At 33.4% G+C, this 26,700-nt stretch overlaps 1 protein-coding gene across 11 annotated transcripts in view; it reads left to right on the top strand.

The window, feature by feature from the left end:
• The window catches only part of LOC106668129 (rap guanine nucleotide exchange factor 6), a 283,118-nt gene that overhangs the window by 233,025 nt on the left and 23,393 nt on the right, over window positions 1-26,700 (top strand). For 9 of the 11 annotated variants that reach the window (XM_014396659.2, XM_014396650.2, XM_014396616.2 and 6 more), the window contains one exon: window positions 25,364-25,456. In XM_014396659.2, the coding sequence (XP_014252145.1) occupies window positions 25,364-25,456 (93 nt within the window). Of the gene's footprint in view, window positions 1-7,324; window positions 7,495-7,524; window positions 7,809-25,363; window positions 25,457-26,700 lie in introns of those variants that run through there. The other 2 variants (XM_024226729.1, XM_014396668.2) reach the window with 2 other exon arrangements.

Raw genomic sequence — 26,700 nt, 5'->3', positions numbered from 1 at the left:
TGAGAGTGAGAAGTTAAATGACAGCGAGATTGTCAAGGTGAATAAGAGTGTGAAAGTAAATGTGAGGTTGAATGAGAACGAGAGTGAATGAGAAGGTAAATAAGAGCACGAGTGATTGTTAGAAATGATAGAGAAAAGAGGGTGAGAAGTTGAGAAATAAGAAGCCATTACCAGCGGAAAGACCTTTCAAAAATGAATGAGCGAATTAAAAAAAAATTAGAGAGTGACGGATACATAGGGGGAGGTGAGTGTAAAAGAACGTGAATGAGAGTTGGAGTAAGAAGGTAAATGGGAGCGAGTGAATGTGAAACGGTGAATGAGAGAATGATTGAACACATGAAATTGAGTATAAGCTTGAAGAATGACTGTGAATGTGAGTGTGGGAAGTAATAGGGTTGAGGAGAGAGTAGAGAAGAGAGGTGAGTGTATGAGAGCGAGAAGCTAAATGACAGCGAGATTGGCAAGGTGAATAAGAGTGTGAAAGTGAATGTGAGGTTGAATGAGAACGAGAGGTAACTAAGTGAATGAAAGCGGAGTGAATGAGACGTTAAATAAGAGCACGAGTGATTGTTAGAAATGATAGAGAGAAGAGGGTGAGACGCTGAGAAATAAGAAGTCATTACCACCTGAAAAACCTTCAAAAAGTGAATGAGCGAATAAAAATAAAAAAAATTTTTAGAGAGTGACGGATACTTAGGGGGAGGTGAGTGTAGGAGAACGCGAATGAGAGTTGGAGTAAGAAGATAAATGGGAGCGAGTGAATGTGAAACGGTGAGAATGATTGAATACATGAAATTGAATATAAGCTTGAAGAACGAGTGAAAAGACCAATGAGTGTGGGAAGTAATAGGGTTGAGGAGAGAGGTTGAGAAGAGAGGTGAGTGTATGAAAGCGAGAAGCTAAATGACAGCGAGATTGACAAGGTGACGAGTGTGAAAGTGAATGTGAAGTTGAATGAGAACGAGAGGTAACTAATTGAATGAAAGCGTAGTGAATGAGAAAGTAAATAAGAGCACGAGTGATTGTTAGAAATGATAGAGAGAAGAAGGTGAGAAGCTGAGAAATAAGAAGTCATTACCGGCAGAAAAACCTTTCAAAAGTGAATGAGCGAATAAATTTTTTTTTTAGAGAGTGACGGATACATAAGGGAGGTGATTGTAGGAGAACTTCAATGAGAGTTGGAGTAAGAAGGTAAATAGGAGCGAGTGAATGTGAGAGGGTGAATGATAGAGTGAAAGTGAATGTGAGCTTGAATGAGTGAGTGAAAAGGTAAGAGGAGAACTGAGAAGCTAGATGAGTGCGAAAGCTTAAGTGAGTTACTGAGAAGGTGATCGAGGGCTTGAGTGATTGGCGAGCATTATAAGAGCGGAAGTGATAAGCTGATCGGGTGCGAGAGCTTGAGTGAATGTCAAGACAAATAGGAGAGGGATTCATAAGCTCTATGAGGGCGAGAGCATGAATGAGCGAGCGAGAAGTGTGTGTGTGAGTGAATGAATGTATAAGTTGATAGGTCAATAAGTTGAGAGGGATTGATTTTGTGTGGAAGAGAGTGAGTCGGAGGATTATGAAAGTAAATGAACGTATTACTGAGTAAGTGTAGAGGAGAATTATTGAATAAATTCCGTTCACGAAATTAATTAATGAAACAATTTCGTGCCGGGTTTACCGAACAGATTATTTCAGCCGGAGCGTCAACCGCAGATAATTTCGTCTGGAAGACAAACTAGATTGCTCGCCCCTTCTCTCATTGGAACTAATTAAGACCCTTTTGCTATCCCAAAGGGTAATGTGTCATTAGTATTATATTCTGGCGTGGGTTTGACATCGTTTGAATGTCTTTCTTTAATATCTTTGGAAAATGTTTATAAGCCATGTTGAACTTGGGTTCGAGAAAACGCGTTAAAATGACACGGTGATCTATTTTTATTTACGTCCCCCTCTGATCCTAGGGATTGGACCGCTTTATTCAGCATGAATTTACGTGTAGATTGCGCAGGAGTTGTTCAGTTTCTCTTCCAGCATTTTCAGTAACTTTGTAAAAGCTTTTAGTTGTTACTAGGCATCGAACATGACAGCATTAGCTAGTTAAAAAATCAATCGCGGAATATATTAATCTGGAAGATTGATAACCCATGGTCCTGGATTTACAAGCTCTTATATTATTTCAAAAGTAATTTAAATCTCTTTGTTTGTTAGGGAAGCTTTCTCGGTGGAGATTTCACACCTACCTGATAAAAAGCTATTTTCTCTTCAAAATACAATGAACAACCCACCTCTACGGAGATTCTCATTAATGATATTATTTCACACCAGAAGTTTCATTTTCATTTCGCTCTTTTTCCCATCTCTCTTCATGTTGTCTTAAGCTAAGATTATTGACATATATATTATTGAAAAGTGGTAGACCAAGGACAGATCCTTGCGGAAGTCCAACTTTTAAGTCTCCTCGGCTATTATTTGCTGTCATTTTTTACAAAGAATTTGTAAATTTTCGGATAATTGCTAACCAAATGTATTAAATAGTTAGGAAAATCATAACACAAACTTAAACAGTCCTTGTGGTACACATCAATAATTATTATTTCTATGTGCGTATGTAGATATTTTATTTATTTTACTATCATAATAATCATTTAAAATCTCAATAAACAGATTTGTTTTCACATTTGTTCCTTTTCTTTAGGTTGTTTTAAGCTAAGATTATTGATATACATTATTGAAAAGTGGGGGACCAAGGACAGATCCTTGGGGAAGTCCAGCTTTTAAGTCTCCTCGGCTATTATTTGCTGTCATTTTTTACAAAGAATTTGCAAATTTTCGGATAATTGCTAACCAAATGTATTAAATAGTTAGGAAAATCATAACACAAACTTAAGCATAAGTCCTTGTGGTACACATCAATAAATATTATTTCTATGTGCGTATGTAGATATTTTATTTATTTTACTATCATAATAATCATTTATAATCTCAATAAACAGATCTGTTTCTTTTCTTTAGGTTGTTTTACGCTAAGATTATTGATATACATTATTGAAAAGTGGTGGACCAAGGACAGATCCTTGGGGAAGTCCAGCTTTTATATTTCCTCAAATATTATTTGCTGCCAAATTTACAAAGATTTGATATTTGTTAAAAAATCACTAATTAATTTCATTAAGAAAAATCGTAAGATATAAACTTTAAAATAATCCTTTGTGGTACTCACCAACAAATACAACCTTATGTAGATGATTTTTTTTAAATTAAAAAACAATCGTCCACAACATACTGACTCGTTTTCACACGTTCTTTATGTTGTTTTAAGCAAAGATCATTTATACATATAATGAACAGGGTTGGACCAAGGTCGTTTCCTTGAGGAAGCCCAGTTCTTATGTTTCTCAGAGATTATTTCCTGCCGTTTTTCAAAGAATTTTCAAATTTTCAGATAATTATTATAATAAGTCCTCTGTTATACATTTATCATTAAGTACAATTCCTTATAAATAAGTGCTTATAAAGGTTATTTTTTATTTCAATTTTTTTCAAATATGGAAGCTTTAACGGTGAAAATTTATTTAAAAAAAAGATTTTACATTAGTTTTTATTGCAATTTTTTGTGTTGTATTTTATTTGTATTTTTAATGATTATTTAATTATTAGACGTGCATTTTTAATTTTGATTATTGAATAACTCCAGCTTGTACGGAGTTATTTCCGGTGCGATATGAAAATAAGGTCTTGTGAATTGAGTTTGACGTCGATGAAGTCCCCCAGTTTAGAAAGTTAGCCGGATAGGGCACTTAACTGGAAATTTATGAGGGTCAGTTGTCACTGCTCATCCCACTCGGGATGGTTTTTTTACACCGGGGTCTTCTCGAAGTAGTAACCACGTAGCTAAGAAATTTGATGGACTTTTACTTTCAAGTCCTGATGATCGACAGTGAGAAAGACATGCAGAATAAATTTGCAATGAAGAAAGTTTAAATTGGCAGGAAAAATCGATGTTATGATAAATCGCAGCAACCTTCCTTCCCTCATTCTTTTCTAACGAATCCAGAGGATGAACGTAGGATTTACCTTAATTTGACGTCTCTAACAATGTGTAAATTTTCTACATGCTATTCTAATATTTCTTTTCTGATGTAATCTGACTTAAAATAAGTTTTATAAAAAAGTTGGAGATTATTCTGGTATGATTAAAGCACCGTCTTGCCGTTTCATGGTGCCATAAGCAAGGGGGAATAACAAAACCTAAAGTTTGAAACTGAGACGAGCTTGGCCTATTAGTATTCCGCGGGGTCGACACCACCTTGGATCGACCCGGGGGCATTTGTCGACAGTCCTATCCATCCCAGCTTAAAAATGTACCCTTGTAAACAAACTAGCGTATTTATTTAAATTACACAAAAAATTGTTTAAAGGATAACCCTTTGCAAATTGCATCGGATAAACTGAAGTTAAAATAACTTTTTATGGCGTCTCTCGGCTCTACATGCACGTTGCTATCACAAATAACTCCGGAAGCGGTTACCCCATTCATTTTTTTTGTTTCTACTGTTCTGGATGAAATGAGAAGCGCATATGACGTTCGGTTATTTTTAAACTAACTTTATATTACTTCGTTATAGGTGTTTTTATTTAAAATTTTAGGTCAAATTAATAATTTTTTACCTTCAGATTAACCTTTTTTAACTTCAAACTAGCATTTTTTATTGGTGGTATAAAATATACACTTAAAATAAAATTCCTATATAGTGGCGGTTTTTGTTTAAATATAAAATAATTGGGGTCTTAAAAGACGATATAAAATTTTTAAAAATTATGTAAAATAAAGGACAAAAACAAATGTTCTTCAATTAGTACTATGATATAGATCAATTATTTAACATTTTTGAAAATCTAAAATTAACAGAACCATTTGTTTTTATACTTAATTTTACGTAACTTTTATTTTTAATTGTAATTTTCATGTTCTATTTTAGGCAAGAACCCCTTTTATAAATTCTATAATTAATAAATAATTATAAATAAAAGCATTGGTCCGTTTTACATAGCTTTAAATTTTAATTGTTAATTAGTAATTAATTTTTCATGTGGTTTTTTTATGTAAGGATGAAGTCAAGACATTTCACAAAAGACACAGCAACTATACCCAAAATATATAATTTTTCCGTAAAATTAACCTTTTTTCTCGCGACATATTAAGTTTTTTTTTAATTAACCCTTTATAATTTTAAATTACCATTTTTAATGTCCAATTAACCCTTTCTAAAGTCAAATTAATTTTTTGTACTCCAAATGATCCCTTTTTAATTTCAAGTTAAAGTGTTTTTAAAATTGCGAATTAACCCTTTATCAAATTAAATTTTTACCTTCGCATTAACTCTTTTTACTTCAAATTAACCTTATTTAATGTCATTTTAATCTTTTAACTCCAAACTCAACGTTTTTTAATTTCAAATTAATTAAATATGGTTAATTGGAAATTAAAAAGGGTTAATTTGAAGATACAAAGTGTTAATTTGAAAATAAAACGCTTTCTATATTTAAATTTACGTAACTTTTATTTTTAATTGTATTTTCATATTGTATTTTAGGCACGAACCCCTTTTATAAATTATGTAATTAATAAATAATTATAAATAAAATGATTGGTCCGTTTTACATAGCTTTAATTTTAATTGTAATTAATTTTTCATGTGGTTTTTTTATGTAACAAAAGACACAGCAACTATACCCAAAATAGATAATTTTTCTGTAAAATTAACCTTTTTTTTCTCACGACATATTGTTTTTTTGTTTTTTTAAACTTCAAATTAACCCTTTATAATACTAAATTACTATTTTTAATGTCCAATTAACCCCCCCAATTTGGTCAAATTAATTTTTAGAATTTCAAATCATCCCTTTTTAATTTCAAGTTAAAGTGTTTTTAAAATTTCGAATTAACCCTTTATCAAATTACATTTTTACCTTCGCATTAACCATTTTTACTACAAATTAACCTTATTTAATGTCATGTTTAATCTTTTAACTCCAAACTCGTCGTTTTTTTTAATTTCAAATTAACCATTTCTTTACCCTCGAATTAATTAAATGTGGTTAATTTGAAGATACAACGTGTTAATTTAAAATTAAAACGCTTTATTTGGCATAATTTAATAATTAATCATTTTCATTTTCAAATTCTCTTTTCTTACTTCACATTAACGTTTTTAATTGCATATTAACACTTACTTTAAAGTATTAAAGAATTTTATGAGATGCCTAAAATATAAGCATGTTTAGGCTTTTTACTCTCAAATACCCCTTTTTAATTTCAAATGAACTCTTTCAATAAAACATTTTTAAAAAAACCAAGGAGATGTGTAAAACGCAAAGAAAAAGTAAAATTCATGCTTTGAAAAATAAATTAATTTAACAATAGATATCTGTTTAGTGGTCACAATTGACTTTTTTTAATTATTTCAATTAATTGTACGTTTCATTTAAAGTCTTGGTTGAGGTTAAACAAAAGAATTGAGCTCTTGGTCCAAGAAAATTAATTATAATGGAAATTAAAAATTATGTAAAATTAAATATGTGCTTTTAACAACCAAGTTATTTTATATTTAAAAAAGTCGAATTATACAACAATAATTTGTTTTTATATTTTATTTTATATAATTTTTAATTTTAATAATTAATTGCCCAATTATTTTGTATAAAAATTTCGAAATATCAGGAATTTTACTTTACATGCTTACAATTTCACACCTCCTTAGATTTTTTAATGCTTTAAAGAAAGGGTTAATTTGGAGCTAAAAATGTAATTGTAGTTTGAGAGAAAAGTAAAATTGAGTATGCATAAAGAAATAAATTTCTTTGTTGATACTTATATTTTGTGTTGAATTTCAAATTAGGTAATTTTAATAATTGCTTATTGTTAATCAGTTATTCCTGGAGTGATTGATTATGTTAATATTTGCAAATATGATCGATGAAAGGTTTATTTTAAGATTATTCAGATCTGGTGTGATGTAAGTTTCAGAAAAACATTTTCTTTATCGTGCCAACGTTTCGATCTATATTGAGATCATCTTCAGGGATTCACTAATCACCACACACGCTTATTTTATATTTTACAAACCTCCCTCTCATTTGAATTATAAGCTGCTTAATTTTATTACCTTTATCTCCTCGCCCTCGAGTAAATGATGACCGTTTCCATTGTGGAAGGGAAAAAGGCGGCTGTGGAAGTTTGCCATACTGCTCTGTAGGATGGAAGATAGCCGTAGGGAGGGACGCCTTTATAATTGGGGTCTGCTCTCGTTTTGATAAGGCTGGAAGTCCTATTTCCTCTGTTCATTGATTGTTGGGTTAGTCAGTGCTATCGAACCGTGAAGACAGGACCGTCGATCCCCTGAAAATAATTTTTTTTCTAATAACATGCTGAAACATAAGTGGAACCCCAGGGTAAGAAGGAGGTTGAAATCTTTATCCTGGCCGCAACTACCGCCGATTCCAAAAGTACGTTCTTGAAAGTGTTATTTAGCATGTTTTATGAGTTTGCTTTGCGGCGCTTTCTCACCCAAATATTCCTAGAAACGACTGGGATATTTTTTTTCGAAATTGTCAGATAACGGACGCGCTCCAGATAAATCGGAATGATCAGTGACCGTCCGAGCTTCTCGCCACGAGGATGTACGTCATAGACGTGTTTGTCATTTTAGTGAGCTTCATGTTGGACCTTCGTCTTAAACTAAAGATCAAAGTTGAACTCCGCTGTTTATAAAGCGGACATGGCTAAGCTCAAGTTCGGCCCCCCACGAAAGAAAAACAAGGTTGGTTCCAATCAGTAAACCCGGGAATTTTAACTATCTTCCGTTTAACATCGAATCTAAACTTTAACGGATTAAACCTTCTTAATGTCAGATTTCTTTATGTCGATTTATTTATTTGCTTGACGAATCACTAAAAAACTATAGAAAATTTATTATATCATACATTTAAATGTTATTTTCATATTTATTCATAATTATTTGTTCAATTCATACAACCAAATATGCGATTTTCTAATATGATTCATACTAAATCTAAAATTTAATAATATAGCTTTTTTCTATCGCATTAACTCTTTTAAACTTAAATAAACCCTTTTTAACTGCATATTAACAATTTTTAACTTCTATTTCTAGTTCACATTTTTCAATTTCGAATTAATTTTATTTTAATTAAAAAAACGGTTTAATTTGAAATTGACCCTTTTTACCTTCAAATGAACCGTTTTTTAACTTCAAATAATTAAATAAATAAACTTTTTAATTTAAAATTAACCGTTTTTAATTTCAAATGAGCTGTTTTTAATTTCAAATTAACCCTTTTTAACTTAAAATTAAGCCTTTTTAATTTCAAATTGTTTTTTTACTTCAAATTAAGCCTTTTTAATTGCTAAATCAACCCTGTTATAAACATAAAAAGGTAGTAGAAAATAAGCGTGTAAGATAAAATCTTAGTATTTTAGAATTTTGTAAAAATATCAAATTAATTCTTACGTAAAATGCCACGTGAAATTAAATTAAAATTAAATATTTCAATTAATTATTTTTTTTATCTAAAGCCTAGGTTGAGATGACCAAGTGTCTCGAGCGGGAGGTCGTGGGTTCGAATCCCGCTCGTTACACTGAATTTTTCATCTCAACCTAGACCTTAGATAAAAATAATAATTAATTGAAATATTTAATATTGTCAATTATTACCGTTAAACATATATGGATTAAAATTAAATGTTATATTAAATTAAATATAAAAACAAATAATAATTCGAGATCTTTTAAATAATATAAATTTTTTTTATAGTCCGGTCATTTTAGTAAATTTATTTTAAAAAATCAAGTTTAAAAAGAATAATTTATTTTTATGTAACGTTTAATTTTAATGATAATTAATTTTCCTGTGGTGTAAGAAGCCATTTTATATATTTTTTAAATTTCACATTAAAATAAAAATCTTTTATTACATATACAGTTTGTAATAGTTATAATTAATTTGCATATAACCTTTTAAGAGCCCAATTATTTTATGTATAAAGAATTTTACTTCAAATGCTTATATTTTACTACATCTAAGTTTTTTAATGCTTTAAAGAAACTTCATTAAAAATTAAAAAGGATAAATTTGAAATTAAAACTGTTACTTTGATGTTAAAAAGTGTTAATTGAACAAAAGGTTAATTTTTTGTAAAAAAGGGTAATTTGAAATTAAAAAACTTAATTAAAAAATGTTCTGTGGGCGGAAAAGAAGCTATAAATGAAATCACGTACTAAAAACTGAGCAAAATGGATAGTGATAATTGTAATTTATTCTTATTCTATTAATTTTAATTAAATTAACCGATATATTCTGTTAGTTGGCAAAAACAAAATAGAAAATACGAACCAAAAACAAAAAAATTAATTTTAATTATATTATTAAGGGTAATTTGAAGTTATAATGTTTAATTTGAAATTAAAAAGTTTAATTTAAGTTAATATATGCTAATTGGAAGGAAAAAACTTTATATATAATTCCCTAGTTTCGTGGTCCGCTTGACCAATTAATATCTTACAATTAATTAAGGTTTTCAGTTGAGATAAAAAAGTCCATGGCACGAGCGGGATTCGAACCCACGATCTTCGGCTTGATACGCCGCTGCTCTACCACTTGAGCTATTGAAAAATGGCAAAACGAGGGAAAATTCAAAAGGTGTGGTTGGTTGAGATGGAAGGGTCCGAGTGGATCGAGGTCACGATAGCTCAAGTGGTACAGCAGCGGCGAATCAAGCCGAAGATCGTGGGTTCGAATCCCGCTCGTGCCATGGACTTTTTTTTATCTCAACTGAAAACCTTAATTAATTGTTTATATATAATAAAGTAATCCTTGCATATTTTCATTCTATCTTGCATATTGCAACAAACCAAAAATGATTTATAATAATTAATAAAATAAGCTATAAATTTTAGTAGTTTTACAAGGTTGGTTCCAATACTTAGACCTAGGAATTTAAGCTTCAGCAGTTTAACATGAAACCTAAACGAATATAACGCATTTTCAGGTTTCTCCATGTCGATTTATTTATTCGAGCGATGAAAAAAAAATATAAGAAAATTTATTATATTTAAAAATTATTTAATTTGTTGCACGTTCTTAAAACTAAATATGAGATTATCTGATAAGATTTACATAATTATTTAAAGTTTTAGGCATCATATATTATACAATTTTGGCTTAATCTTTTTTTTCAGTATTATTTATATTAAAAAAATCAAATAAAAGTGTTTATTAGTTAAGTTAGGACAAAAAAGTGGCTTAAGAAAACTGAATTCATTATCTAACTTTGAACCGAATGATACCCTTCTAAAATTTTGGTTATGTATTATTTCTCAGATCGATTGTACATTCAAAAAGTAAATATAAATTGTTCTTTTATCAAAATTACAGTGAAAAGTTTCTGGCTTTTTTTGAACCGCCTCAGTTGGTAAATATTCCGAGACTGTCCCGGCTTATCGTTTTTGATATCCATTTGCCTCTTCGGACAACCTGGGTGGCCTAACTATTTTTTTCTCCCCTTTATTCCCCGACATGGATGTGCCTGAAAGTCTTGTCAGGATTTTACATGGAAATAAACAATTAATATTGATTGTTTAACACTAAGGAATATTTTGTTGCGATTTTTTTCTCTCTTAAAATGCTTTTATCTATACTACAGTTGATATAGGCAAAAAAACAGGGTTTGTTATCTAAACCGCCTTATTTTGTATAGCCATTTAATAATAATTAAAGAATATGCCTTAAACATTTTAATAAATTTTACACCAGTTCTTGACAATATTTTTTTCTTTTTTCCTCCAATTAAACTCGTATAGTGTGCCATATTATTCTGGAACGTAGGAGGGATATCGGTTAAACCTCGGCCCAGGAATATTCTTAGCTCTGAATTATGTTTTTCTAGTGGTTAACTAGGAGAGACCGCTCAGAAATAAACTTGTCCTCAACACGGGGCCATCTCTGTCTCAGTTTTAACTTTACTTCGTTTGTTGAAATATTTTGGCTCGAATATTTCAAATCCTCAGGGTTTTCTATTCTTAAAGGGAAATAGATGTTTTCCAGTTAAGGTAAAATAAATAGCTAGTGAAGGTTTTAACAGGAAAAAATATAACTATTACTTTAATTAGAACAGTTTTGTAATGGACCTATGAGAAATTAATAAAAATTAACTTTAGAAGAAAATTAGATTTATAGTTAGGCCTGATATCAACCAGACTAAATAATCAAAAGATTTTATTAAATTGTATTGAGAGTAAGGTGTTAATTGATATAACCGGGAACGAACAGCAGATAAAGGCAGCAAAGATAGCCACACTCTGACGTCCAGCAAATTTACAAAGAACGATTCCTAATGCTATAAAAAACGAATGGATAATCTACTGGAACTAAAAACAGGTCGAAATTACATAGATATAGAAAATGGAGTCCCTGGTGTGCGGAGGCTGGGTATAGAAGGGAAAAGGTCATACCAGATTGGGCATAGGTCATACCAAGGTCACACATGGACACATTCTAATGGGGTTGAGTCCACGTAGGAGTCCATTATGTGGAGAGGTTATCACGGTAGTGCATATAAAAACAGTCTGCAAAGAAAAAAATGCGTCATCCCGAATGGTCATGCCATGGCCTTTAGACACGGCAGAAGGCACAGGTTGCTGATCATATCAGGGTCATAAACATTTTTAATAGTATATGGATCTTTGTAACTTTATTCAAGTGATATGTGTTATTTATCGTAATTAATTATTTATTAGCGTGAATAGCAGGGTCTATCCCCGATTGCCCCGAGAGCTGGGGGTAGCGTAGATGCTTACTAGTCTATCATGTTTTTATCTTTGTGTTTATGCTTTTTGTTTGTGTTTTAGCCACAATTTATATTGCCCTGATGTAAGGAAAGGCTATCAATAGGATAAAGAAAATAGAGATTAGTTATCGTTATATCATAAAACATAACTTGAATAGAATCAGTAAAATAAATTAGTAGTTCTTTTTATGTAAGGTCTCGGTTGAGATGGAAAAGTTTGTGTCACGAGCGGGATTCGAACCCACGACCTTCGGCTTGATACGCCGCTGCTGTAACCACTTGAGCTACCTTGACTACGGTCCACTCGGACACTCGTCATCTCAACCTACCTTTCGAATTTTCACTCTTTTTTCGAATTTTTCAAATCGTTCGATTCTCAGCGATTTATTAACTGGTCAGGGGACCACTTCAATAGCTTAAAAAGAAAGAAAAAAAAGAGGGGAAATTCGAAACGTTGTAGGTAGATGGGGAGTGGGGAGTTGGTGTCCGAGTGGATCGAAGTCACGATAGCGCAAGTGGTGACAGCAGCGGCGTATTGAGCCGAAGGTCGTGAGTTCGAATCCTGCTCGTCACTCTAACTTTTTCATCTCAACCGAGACCTTACATAAAAAGAATATTTAATTGAAAGAAGTAAGTGGCCACTTAATAAGTCGCTGAGAATCGAACCCTGATTACACGACATTTGAAAAATTCGAAAAAAGAGGGAAAATTCGAAAGGTTGGTTGAGATGACGAGTGTCCGAGTTGGCCGTAGTCAAGGTAGCTCAAGTGGTTACAGCAGCGGCGTATTGAGCCGAAGGTCGTGGGTTCGAATCCCGCTCGTGATCCTAGCTTTTTCATCTCAGCCGAGACCTTACATAAAAAGAATATTTAATTTAAATAAATAATTTGGTCAATTAGACCAGTAAAACAAAATGGGTTTAATAAATTAATATGCGGAACAAATAAAAAAAATAATGCAAAGCTAAGGTACCAATGTAGTTTAAAACTTTAAAAAAACTTGTTTATAAAAAAACCAAGAATATCTTGTAATATCTTTCAATTAATTTTTTATATATAATTATAGCAATTTCTCTAATTAGTAAGTTGCCTAATTGACTTTACAACATTCTTTTCATAAGTTTCCTGTTGCACTAGTTTCTGGAAGAACTATACTTTCTTTTATGACCCTATTAAATATAGATAAATCGAGGGTGATAATTTTGTTGGAAGGAATGCGACACCGGTAGAATCGTTCTCTTAGATGTAACTTAAAAGTTTGATAGGGTGGTGCGTATTTTCAATCAGATGGGGCTTTACCAAGTCCAAAATTGTTTTTTTTATGAATAGACATTTTCGTTATCAAAGTTATTTTTTGGTTCTTCCTCTCCCAATAATCGTCAGCTCTTGAAAGAAATTTTCTTAGTATTTGTACCCGATGATCGAATTGTGATTAGAAAATTTAAAAATCCAGCAAAATATTGAAAATATTTTTGCGATAATTTGTGAATGATTTTTTTTTTCTTTGTTTTTATTGTACTGAATAGTAACTAGGTTGAATTGTAATACTTAAATTAAATCACATCCGTTTAGTATTGTCGTAATGGGAAAACTGTCCGTGCATTTTTTTAAATAAAATCGCTTCGTTTTCATTGTTGTTGAAATTACGTAAAATCCACTATCTTTAAGAATTGGATTTGTTTTTCGTTTTTTCTTCATAAAATAAGATATTAAAAGAGCTTTAATTAAAATGAGTATAAAAGTTTCCGACCTGATTACTAATTCGAGTATTTTAGTAAATATAACATAATTATTTTATAGACAGTTACTTTTATATTAAAAACCCTCGAATTAATAAAAAATTATTTCTTTTTATGTTTAAATTTATATAACTTTTAATTTTAATTAGAAGTAATTATATAGTTTTAAAAAACTCAATTAATTTAAATTTTTACATATTCCCAAATATAGTAAAATTTTACTTTGCAAGCTTATTTTCATACTGTCATGCTCATATCTCCTACGTTTTTTTAATGCTTCAACGGTTTAATTCGAAATAAAAAAAAATTTATTTTGAAGTTAAAAACGTTAATTTGAAATTAAAGAAAAAGTCAATTTAAAATAAAAGGGTTAATTTGAAGTAACAAAAAGGTTAATGTTGATTTAAAAAATGGTTAATTTCAGATTTAAAAATCTCAAGTTGAAGTTAACATGGGCAAATTTTAAATTTCAAAAGTTTAATTTGGTATCGAAATGAGTTAATTTGAAGTTAAAATGGTAAGTAGGACTAATCTAACGGATAGTGTATTATATATCTTCGTCTCTCTGTCTCTTCCTCCCTCCCTCCCTCCCTCTCTCTCTCTCTCTCTCTCTCTCTCTCNTCTCGTTCTCTCTCTCTATATATATCTCTCTCTTTCTTTCTTTTTTTCTTTCTTGCCCACTCTCTCTTTCGTGCTCTCTCTCTCTCTTTCTCTCCCTTTCCCTCCCTTTCTCTCTCTTAACTATATTTTCATAAATTGATAATATTGGTTTGCTATTTTTTTTTATATTACTATTTATAATATTCCATAAACGGAGACAACCAAATTTTTTAAATTTTATTTCATGCACAGTTACACTTCGATGTGGCCTACCCCAATTTTTGCTTACTGCATGAGATTGCGGTGAAAAGTGGGTTAAGACCAAATATGAATGATACATTGAAGTACGGAAAATAAGGAAACCAACTCGATTTAGGAAAAAATTCAACCTTATACGGAATTTTCGGGAAATTTTGATTTTTTTACCGCAACCTCAGAATTATATTGTTATTTCAGGCTTGTTGTTAGTGCTCTTTTTAATTGTTTAGTCGAAAGAAATGTCCTTGTGTTATAATGTTATAATTCATAATTTTGGACTAAATTACATTTCCTTTTCTTGATGGACGTTGCAATTTTTTTATATACATTGTAGTTTTCTTTTTTTTTTTACTACAGAACAGATACAAAAAAATTTTCTGAAATTTTTTTATTTCTTATTTGGATGCTGCCTTTGGAAAGTAGGATAAGTAAAAAATTCGAGATTTTCCGGAAATCGCGTTTAAAGGTTTATTAATTTTTTCCAAAATCGAGTTGGTTTTTTTAATTATCTAATTGCATATTGAGTTGACTAGTCGCCGTGGTAAAAGGTAACTTGGATATATTTTATTAAACCAGAATTTTTTAACTAAATTAAAATTTCTTACGGTTTGTACCTACTTTCTTTTGTGCACGCTGAAATTTTTGTTAAATCTTGTAGTTTATTTTTTTACATATAGAATATTTTCAACCAACTTCTATATATTTTATTTGGAGGCCATCTGCCTACTTTTTTATATTATATATGTGGTTACAGTGGAAAATAGGATAAGTAAAAAAAAAATTATCGTTTAATTTTTTTTTTTTTTTTTGTAACAAAATGAATAAAATTCTCCACGTATATGCTTTTGTGATTCTCATTAGCATTGGGCATTGGATTTTTGAAGTGGTCTTGTTATTTTACCTTGTACTTAACCCAGTTTTTCAATTTTTGACTTAAGCCACTTTTCACTGCGACCACAGAATTGTGCTTATCACAGGCATGTACTTGGTAGTACTTATTATTTTTTTATTATTTCAGCAGACTAGTTCTGGTTAAAAAACATGAAAAAAATTCCTTATGCATCTCATTTTACAAAGTACAGCAAATAAAATGAATCGCAGTTTCACATTTGTGCTAAATTTTTCAGTTATTTGGACTTATTAATCATTTGAATTGAATAATCGTTCAGGAAAACAGTAAACTTACAAAAACAAATATTTCCTTTTAGCTTAACATCTTTATCTTCAAATTTATACGTAATTTTTATGACAGGGTTTTTTTGAAATATTTTATTCTACATGCTTCTTATAAAATATTACTTGTAATACAATAACCATAAGTATAAAAATATAAAATGTATACTTATACTCAGAGAATGATATTATGGCGAAAATACAGTACTGAAAACTGCTAAATAGTAATAAATATTAATAAATAGGAATTAATTAAAAAGCTATATTTATTCCTACAGGCATTATTTATTACAGGCTTGTAGGCAGACTTTTATCTTACATTAAAACAATAAAATGAATCCGTATTTGACATTTAATACAATTTGTTCAGATATTTGACCTGTATTTTAAATTATTGGGTTGTCCGGAAAATAATGCAGGATTTTGGTATTAAACAAAAAAAAAGAAACTAGTTACTTTAAAGCAATGTTCTTTAATCAAAATAATTTCNCAAACAATATCATTTGGAAGAGGATTAATAAGTGTTGACATTCATACAAATGAGTAATCCTGTAAACGTAAACAGAATATTTTATATAGATTTTTTTAAATGAAAACTTAAAATCCTGCATTATTTTCCGGACAACCCAATATTTAAGTTGGTTCATTGTTCAGGAACACAATAAACTCGTAAAAAAAGCATATATTTCTTTATTACAGACTTATAAATGATAAAAGATAAGTGATAGTAATGCTTTTTTTTTAAATCGGGCTTGGAAATTTAATCTGCATTGTCTAGCTCCTTTTGAACAGATAGCGGCTTTATCCTAGGATTTGGAAGAGACCCAGATTAGATTGTTAGGAACCAGTGAATTTTCAAATTTTACATTTTATTAATATGATACTTGATGTTTTGGGAACACTATAAGAAAAAAAAAGATGCTTGCTGTAAAACCAAACTCAAAGTAGTTGACAGGCAAAGGAGCCTAGAAAAAATTAACAGGAGGAAAGATTGCTTTGAGGAAGCCTAAATTGAATGTTGAAGGCCTCATCCCACGCTCTCGAAATCTTCAAGTCCGAGGCGAAACTAATTCGAAAAGTTGCCTAGGGAGGAAGGGTGGACCGAAAAAGGAGGTAAAACGAGAGCGAGGGTGGCCAAGGAGTGGGCTATCCCTTGTTTTTGTCTTTCTCTCCGGACCATCTGGCACGGTGCTGTCTCATGTCGGTTGATCACCGCTCACCCTCCAAACTTCCAGTTCCACACAAGAAATATATAAAAAAAGCAAACGTTTATGTCAAGTATTCGTATATTCAAGAAAAACGAGCGAGACTTGACGGATCAAGGATCTATGATAACCAAAACCTGGTTGTAAGTAATTATTAGGAAGATCTGGAAGGCTGTAGTTTTAGGCGTTTTGTTCAATATTATATTGATTTAATGAACTTTACGTAGAGAATAGTTCGCTTCTGCTACCTGTTTGTCTTCGTCAGGAGCGTTTTCGATTAGATTTCTAATTAGTTGAATGTTACATGATCTGCGAACAATGTTTCACTCAGAATCCGCTCACTTGTTTGTGTTTAAGTACAGAAAACAATCTAAAAAAAGAGACACTTTTCAGTTTTTACTTTGTTTTTATAATTTTGTGCCCAGTTTCAATCTAAAAGAGTCGGTCGTCAGTTCAACATTTTCCATCTCTGAATTATCTCTGCCGAGCCACAATCAAGTTCCTGTTTCCTGAGATCAGAGAGGGCTTTTATCTCTATTTATTTCTATTTCAACTGAAATTGAATGAAGCCCACACACTCGTACTTTTTCGTTCATAACGTTTGAAAAACATTTCTAGCCACCATTCATATCACAAGAAGAAAAACCTTGGATGTCTATTGATAAATATACACACAGATTGACAAAAATCGCGACACCAAAAATTATTATTATTTTATTGACAACAAATTACGTACAACCAACAACTTACTAATTTTTTTATATCCAACAGTTTCTCGCACACTTGTGGTACTTCAATCATGTATGTAGTCAATAGGATGCTGTTATGCTGTTGAAAGTCCTGTTCTATTCGATATGTCAGGCAATATGGAAATTTTCCACAAATATCTCGGTTAGGTCTAGTACTGCTAATATACTAGCTCTGATTTTTGTGAACTCTTAAGATCAAGTACCATGTCTGCGTGTTAACCAGCAGAACTATCTTTTTCCATGTATTTTTTTTTCTTTTTTTTTCCCCTTGGCTTTGCATCAATGCATCGGCCTTGCGTTTTCCTTCGGCGTCGCTGCAGTCTATAAAATTTACTATGTTTCTTTCACTACATGTTGTTGTCTTTTATATTTTGATATTCTTTTTTATAAAGGTCATTAAAATGTCAAATACTGGAATATTTTTATTGTCGCTCAATATAGTTGGGAACGCTACTCCGTGCTTTCTTAAATTCTCATATAATTCCTCTCTACCTTTGTTTCTGCTGGGGCATGTTAATATGAGATGTTCGGGGTCGGCATATGTTTCTCCGTCACAGTCGCAATTTGCGTTTTCTGTGAGGGATATTCTTGCTAGATGGTGCGGAAGTTGGTTGTGGTTAAGTCTAAGTCTGATAATGGTAGTGAAAAAGTTTCTTGGTCTAGTAAGTCTTGTAGCGAATGGCGGGTTGGATTGTTGCATAGTATTTCCCTTTAATTCGTTTGGATTCGACGTATTCTTTTTGCCAATTCTGTTTGGCCATTTTATTGAGATGTGCTTTGATATCGCATGTTGTTATCCATTTAAATGGGCTCCCATTTTTTGCAGCATCTTTTGCCAACAGGTCTACTTCCTTGTTGTATTTATTTATATCGTGTGCTTTGACCCATATGAAGTGAACTTCTACTTCGCTTTTCCTCAATTCGGCAAGTACCCCTAGTATTTCCTCTATCAGTGGGTTTTCGTCAGTGTTATCCATTTCTAAAGCCGATAGTACGCTAAGGCTGTCTGGTACGATGGCTGCGTCGTCGTGTGTTAGATTTTCTGCGGTTAGATACTTAAGAGCTTGTAGTATGGCAATGCTCTCTGCCGAATAGATGGTGGTTATTTCCGGAAGCTTCCATTTATGTGATACTGTGCCTTCTGTTATCATTATTGCTGCGCTCGTTCCATGTATTTAACAAATAGTAATTATCAGTCGATTCCATGATCCTTTTACTCAACTAAGGATGTGGGACAGAAACGAAAGATAATTCAAACCATTTATAATCCATTTTTACTCCTCATCCAGATCATAAATATGCACATGCCCAGGGGGGTTTTCTACTTAGGGATTTCAGTTTTGCAGTACTTAACTTCAAAACTGAAATCCCTAAGCAGAAAACCCCCCTGGGCAAGAGTTAGTAGTATAATCCACCATTGGTGATCCTCCGTACCACATACTTTCTTACTTGGAAGTCATTCTCATTCCTTAAGACCACAAACCTCCTAGACCCATCAGGCTGAGATGGCCAACTAGAAAGACTCCTTTTAAAAGTTTAATACCCATTCGCTTCCTAGAATCCGGCTCAATCTTTATCATTCCACGATCCAGTAAGGTTTCAGAGTCGACGACACCATTTCCTCCGCTCTAGAGAATAAAGTCTTTGGTTCCTGGATGTGGCCCGGGTTTCTGATAAGATCTGCACCGAAACATCCTCTATAAACTTAAACAATTGCAAACCACGCCTTAATATCTTATCCTGCAATCCTATTAACTGCTTGAGACCAAGGTGAGACAACGAATACTCAGATATCGGACCATTACAAGGCGGGTCTTCACAAACTCTCTCCTTTACTCTGGTGCTGGCCAGTATTATACCCTGGAGTACGCGGCATGGGATGCGTGGATCCAAACCCATACAAGGCGTTCCAAAAGGGAGCATTTTTGTACCGCCCTGTATTCCATTTACACTGTTAGCTTTCCTAAACATTCCATTAGCAAATACATCAATTTTGCCTCTGACCAGAACATCCAACATCCAACAACAACTTGCGCTTATCAAACGCTCAAGCGGCTAATCTCACGGGTGAATCATCTCGTGTGTACATGCTTTCTCCTTTACACTGGTGCTGGTCCGTATTATGCCCTGGAGTTCGCTACATGGGATGCGTGGATCCAGTCCAATACAAGGCGTCCCACAAGGGAGCATTTTTGGCACCGCCCTGTATTCCATTTACACTGTTGGCTTTCCTATGCATTCCATTAGCAAATACATCAATTTTGCCTCCGACCAGAACATCCAGCATCCAACAACAACTTGCGCTAATCAAACGCTCAAGCGGCTAATCTCACGGGTGAATCATCCCGGGTGTACATGCTTTCTCCTTTACACTGGTGCTGGCCAGTATTATACCCTGGAGTACGCGACATGGGATGCGTGGTTCCAGTCCAATACAAGGCGTCCCACAAGGGAGCATCCCAATACCATTTTTTCAGAAGGATGACACCGAGATACCTCCAAAATCTATCTCTCCTCGTAGGAAAGAATATTGGAGGATATAAAATATACTATCGAGTCGGACTCTATTTTGTTTAAGATCTTCAAGGCTGCTCAGAAGACTGCTTGTCGTATTGTAAGATTTGAAATCTACCGGGTTATGAACCAGTTCGGCCTATTCTTGTCTGGTATAGTCTGTCATCTTCAGTTTTTTCTTCTTTTTCAAATGTAATCATATTCGCTATAAACAATGTGAAATTAGATGAATCAGGAACGTTAAGCAGCTTACGAACCTGTAAGCGGATTAGATGGTCCTTATCGTCCAGGGGTGGGTAGTGTCGTACGTTGTGGTTATTTCTCATCTCTAGGAGCAGATTACTAATAATTATATTTATTTCGCGTTTTATTTCCTATAATGGGCAAAATCCTAGAAAAACTATAAAATCAGTTCCTGACCATAATTCCTGACGCGTGTCATTTCACATTTAAATTGCTTCTGTTTTTTCTAGGTGTGAAGCAAGCCTATGATTCGGTATGGCACCCTGTGCTAGTCTAGAAGTTTAATCTACAGTTAAAAAATGAGACCTGATAATACAATCTTACTTAACTTACATACACTTTTCACGGCATCAATGGCTCTCTTTCAGTCGGCTATCGCACAGACGCAGTGATACCTCAAGGATGAATCTTAGGACCCATCCTCCACACAATATACAATAGATATTATATCTTTTTTAAGATGGTTCAAGTCAAGTGGTGCAGACTGAAAATCAATCACCCTGCGAAAGACACTGCTTCTTTCTTCTACGAAGTATCCTTCTCACACTAAGTAGTCTGCTACCTTGGGCTATCATCGACTAACGACTTAGCGACAAGTACTTACTAATTCATTACATATTTACTACTTAAACGAAATTTGTAACTCATTAGTAGCTCCTTTCTGTCAAATAATCGCATAGATACAAGAATATATCTTAAGACCCCGACTGCGGATAATATCGGCATCCTTTGCTCTCCTGAAGATCCTGTTCAATCAAAATTTGCCAACCCGTGTGAGTGTCAAGGTGTGGGAAATGAAAATAAATTCATGAACTTAATAAACTTTGACTTTCATATCCATTAATTTTTGAAATTTTGAAACAGTTCGGATGCTTGACGTCCATGGGCCGAGTAGTCTCGCTGTACCTTTTATTTATTGCTCGTTTCTAGGAATATATAAAGCTAATATTTTTATAAGGATTTATTTATACTTTAAAAGAAATATGGTCAATTTTATATTTATTTAATTAAGATACTTTTAAGATGTTTCAATGGGACTTTTAAGCAGTTTAATGATGTTTATAAGTTTTAGTACGGGTCGGATCTTAGGAGGACTTTGAAGTTTCTGGAATTATAAATCAACTGTACTTTATTTGTAGTTAAAATCAGTGCTTTTTTTTTAAATTAGAGAAAGTAAAATGTAATTGTTAATATTGACTTTCAAAAGATAATGATCACTTGAACTTTAGACCTTTTTGTCCAGGATGAACGGATTAAATAAAAGTCCGCCCTTTTTCGATAGTTGAAGCTTTTTCTTCTATCCCCCCCCCCATTCGAAAATTTATATTTGCCGGAATGGATAGTTTTAATCTTTCCCTGTCCCACTGTTGTATTAATAGCGAGGACAGAAGAGAAGAGACGCTTTTTTACCTGTCGAGGGAGCTGACTGACCTACGTGTTATGTGTAGGCCAAGTCTATTTCCAGTCCGGTGTTCCAGACAGATTTTGTGTCCATTAACGCACTACCCGGCGGCGGGGACGGTCTTCTCAAACGGCCAGGAGGATTTAACGACGAAAGAAAAATAGACGAGGTGAATTTCCAATTTAAATTTGTGAAAAAGTGAGCCTTTAACGACAAATTTTGTGTTTTTAGAAAAAGCCTAAATTAGATTTAATTGTTCCAACAAAACATTCATTGACTGTTTTTCTTCAAGATCAAAATTTTTATCGTGATTTATGAATTTTATTTAACACTCAGAGGAGTAATAATAAAACAAGTCAGGGGTTATTTTCCGAAATAATCTTCTAAAAGCTTTCCTTCTATTAAAAAAAAATTCAGGTGAGATATCTAGAATTGCAATTAAAGTGGATATATAATTTCACCCCGGAGTAAGCTGCAAAAATTAAACCATAAAATCAAAGTTTTCAGGACTTTTTCTTTCCTTTTTTGTAATGACTAAGAGCGACAAAGCACAACTGTGTAAATTTTAATTAAAACAAAACAATCTTTTAACAAGGAAATATAGTCATAAATATTTTAAATTTTATATAGATTTTTCATGAATGTGATACGTTCTTTCTTGAAACAAATTTATTTGCGTGAATGTAGAGGTTTATTCCAAATTACATCGCGAATATCGACTATTCTGTGGTAATGTGAATATATTTATTACGATATACGAGGTGGGTGATTGAGAGAGAAACAGTTCTTATTATTATATTACTGAGTGATAATAATTTATTATTGTGTAAGTAAAGAAACCGATGAATTATCAACTATTCTGAAGCAGTGGAAATGAAGTCTGGTGTGGGAATGTAATTTATTAGCGCGAATTGTGGAGCTCCTTACCCAGTTACCCAAGGAATATCCAGTACTCGAAGGGAGTGTGATTGAAGTCTGGTATGTGAATGTATTTATTAGCGAACGGAGATGCAGTATGATCCCCGAGAAATATCGAGTTCTCGTCGGGCACGAATGAACGGGAAACAGTTCTTATTTGTAATCAGTACTATTGGGAAGTGTGAACGATGCATGTAATTTATTTTACATTCCCAATTGCCCGGTGAATATCCAGTAATTTATTAGCGAAATAGAGCGTTTACCCGTAATTATTCCAAGGAATATCGAGTTTTTTTGAGTAGCGATAATGTAATTTATTAGCGTAAATAAAGGGGCTTATCCGCTATTATTCCGAGGAATATCGAGCTTTTTTTAGTAGTGTTAACGTAATTTATTAGCGTAAATAGACGCGTTTATCCGCAGTTATTCCGGGGAATATCAAAATCAGAGGTAGTGTGAATGAATGTGTGAATGTAATTTATTAAATTCACTAGTTTCGTGGTGTGACCAATTAATATCTTTCAATTAATGAAGGTTTTTAGTTGAGAAAAAAAGTCAGTGTAACGAGCGGGATTCGAACCCACGGCCTTCGGCTAAATGTGCCGCTGCTCTAGTACTTGAGCTATCGTGACTTCGATCCACTTGAAAAATGGCAAAAAGGAGGGAAAATTCAAAAGGTTGGGTTGAGATGGGAAGTTAGTGTCCGAGTGGATCGAGGTCACGGTTGCTCAAGTGGTAGAGCAGCGGCGTATTTAGCCCGAAGGTCGTGAGTTCGAATCCCGCTCGTGACACTGACTTTGTTATCTTAACTAAAAACCTTAATTAATTGAAAGTAATTTATTAGCATGGATGGCAGGGTTTATCCCCGAAGAATATCGAGTGCTCTGGGGTAGTGTGAATGTATTGTGGTGTGTAAATGTAATTTATTAGCGTGAATGGCAGTGATCAGTCCAATTGCCTCGAGGAATATCTCGTTCTTTGGAATAGTGTGAATGTAATTCATTAGCGTGAATGGCAGGGTTTATCCCCGAAGAATATCATGTGCTCTGGGGTAGTATGAATGTATTGTGGTGTGTAAATGTAATTTATTAGCGTGAATGGCAGTGGTCACTCCAATTACCTCGAGGAATATCTCGTTCTTTGGAGTAGTGTGAATGTGAATTCATTAGCGTGAATTGAGGGTCCTATCTCGCAATTATCTCGAGGAATATCGAATAATTGTGGGTAGTGTGAATGTAATTTATTAGCGTGAATGGCAGGGCTTAGCAACCAAATTATCCCAAGGGACATCGAGTACTCTGAGGTAGTGTGAATGAATTGTGGAGTGTGAATGTAATTGATTAGTCCATAAGGCAAAAAGAATGAAAATTCCAACGGTTGTAGGTTGAGATGGGAGTTGGTGCCCGAGAGGGTCGAAGTCAGTATAACTCAGCTGGTTAGAACAGCGGCGTATTGAGCCGAAGGTCGTGGGTTCGAATCTCAATCGTGACACTAACTTTTTCATCTCAACCGAAACCTTACATAAAAGGAAATGCTAATATTTTACTGATTCTATTCGAGTTTTGTTTTATGATGTAATTGTAACCAAATCTCTCTTTTCTTTATCCAATTGATAGCCTCTCTGTACATCAGGACAATGTAAATTGTGGCTAAAACACATTGTGGTTGAGATGGGGAGTTGGTGTCCGAGGTCACTATAGCTCAAGTGGTTGGAACAGCGGCGTTTTAAGCCAAAGGTCGTGGGTTCGAATCCCGCTCGTGGCACTAATTTTTCATCTCAACCAAAAAACCTTAGCTAAAAAGAATAATTAATTGGAGTAATTTATTGGCGTAAATTGGCAGAGTTTATCCTCAATTACCCAGAGGAATATCGGGTATTCTGGGTTGGAGTGAAATCTAACCAGTGCCAATTATGTTTTGTGCAAGCGTTAATAATTTGTGTTGTTTTATCCTCAAATGACGAGGCCTTCGCTGTAGAGAGGCTTGCAATAGGGTAAAGAAAATAGAGTCGGTTTCCGTGATATCATATAACATCATCAAATTGGCTGTAGAAACATAAAAAGAGGAAAATTACCCAAATTATATTTTGCTTGAGGGATATTTTGAAAATCGCGTGAGAGTTTAAAAAAAACTTGCGACAATACATTCAGTTGTTCAATGGTTATTTTTATTAATGTAATTAATTGATTATCTATGTAAAATAGGTAAAGAAAAATTTTCCGTTTATATTTCCCCTCGAGATTTTGTGTTCTAAGTTGCTAACTTTTTTGATCGATAAACTAATAAAAATCAGTCAAAAAAGTATGCACAGGAAGAAAAATTGTTGTGTAGTGTTAAGACCCAATGGCTTCGTTGTCAAATCGAGTTTTACTTAATTGCTTATGCCTGTCAGAGCATTATATTTCAATGGAGATTCTGTTATGGTTTAATCTGTAGTTGATACGAACGAGCTTCGCCGTCAGAACAATGTTTCATCACATGTCAGCAACACCACCGTCGACGGAATGCTTTGATGCTTATCGCACACGACTTTGTCTTATTATTGACTCGGCCTTAACGCAATTTAATTTAAAGACTGTTAATAATCGCTATTCTGAATGAATAACAGGGCTAAAAATTGTGCAATATTTATTCATGTAAAAGATAAATAATTTTTGTTGTAAGCTATCGTTTAGACAAGATTAATTAATTTTTGTATTGTTTGTTTAGATTGATTACCCGGAGGTGGGAATCAGGAGTGCAAGAATACCCACCAATATGGAACGGGGGGTAAACTTGGTTTTCGACGATGCAGTCAATAACGTAAGCATTTATGTTTTTATATTCGCTATTTTATGCTACAATCCCAAAATTCACTGTATTGAAGTCCCAGTTGATTGGAAACTTTAGAAATTGGGATGTCATTTTAGACTGCCCTTGAACAAAAACATGACTAAAGTCACACCAGTAGTAACACCTGATGATATTTTATTGAAACTACAAAAACAAGGCAAGATAATAAGATCCTTTGATGATTAGGTAATGAGACCTGAAATCCTTTTTAACCAACACACGCAAAGGTAAAGAAGTATCTTAAGATGCATCCTTTACCACTGTGGATAACCTAACTTAGCATTGGCTTAATCACATACCTCCGTCCTTCATTCCCGCAGTCAAATTCCTGACCTCCAGTTTGGTCGACCAACTCCAGAATATTCCTCGATTGTGAAATAAACAACGCGTGAAGGTTTAAGACAACCCTCCCTTTTACTGACAACTGGTAATGAAATCCTACTTAAACGACAGACATTTTCAAGGCATCACTGGCTCGTATAGATACAGGAGGACCAAAGAAAGTATCTTAGTACCCGTTCTGTCTTGGCAGTTCATTCTTAAAGGATCAGCACTGCTGATAACCTAAGGTAGCACTGGCTTAGTCACATACCTCCGTCCTTCATTCCCGCAGTCAAATTCCTGACCTCCAGTTTGGTCGACCAACTCCAGAATATTCCTCGATTGTGAAATAAACAACGCGTGAAGGTTTAAGAGACCCCTCCCTTTTACTGAATACTGGTAATGAAATCCTTCTTAAACGACAGACATTTTCAAGGCATCACTGGCTCGTATAGATACAGGAGTACCCAAAGAAAGTATCTCAGTACCCCTTCTGTCTTGGCAGTTCATTCTTAAAGGATCAGCACTGCTGATAACCTAAGGTAGCACTGGCTTAGTCACATACCTCCGTCCTTCATTCCCGCAGCCGAATTCCTGACCTCCAGTTTGGTCGACCAACTCCAGAATATTCCTTGATTGTGAAATAAACAACGCGTGAAGGTTTAAGAGACCCCTCCCTTTTACTGAATACTGGTAATGAAATCCTTCTTAAACGACAGACATTTTCAAGGCATCACTGGCTCGTATAGATGCAGGAGGACCAAAGAAAGTATCTTAGTACCCGTTCTGTCTTGGTAGTTCATTTTTCAAGGATCAGCACTGCTGATAACCTAAGTTAGCACTCGCTTAATCACATACCTCCGGCCTCCATTCCCGCAACAGAATTCCTGACC

Source organism: Cimex lectularius, unplaced genomic scaffold, assembly GCF_000648675.2.
Source record: "Cimex lectularius strain Harlan isolate CLEC.00 unplaced genomic scaffold, Clec_2.1 scaffold187, whole genome shotgun sequence".
NCBI lineage: Eukaryota > Metazoa > Arthropoda > Insecta > Hemiptera > Cimicidae > Cimex > Cimex lectularius.
The sequence above is the reverse complement of the archived record's forward strand: the minus strand, read 5'-3'. Positions and strand labels throughout refer to the sequence as shown.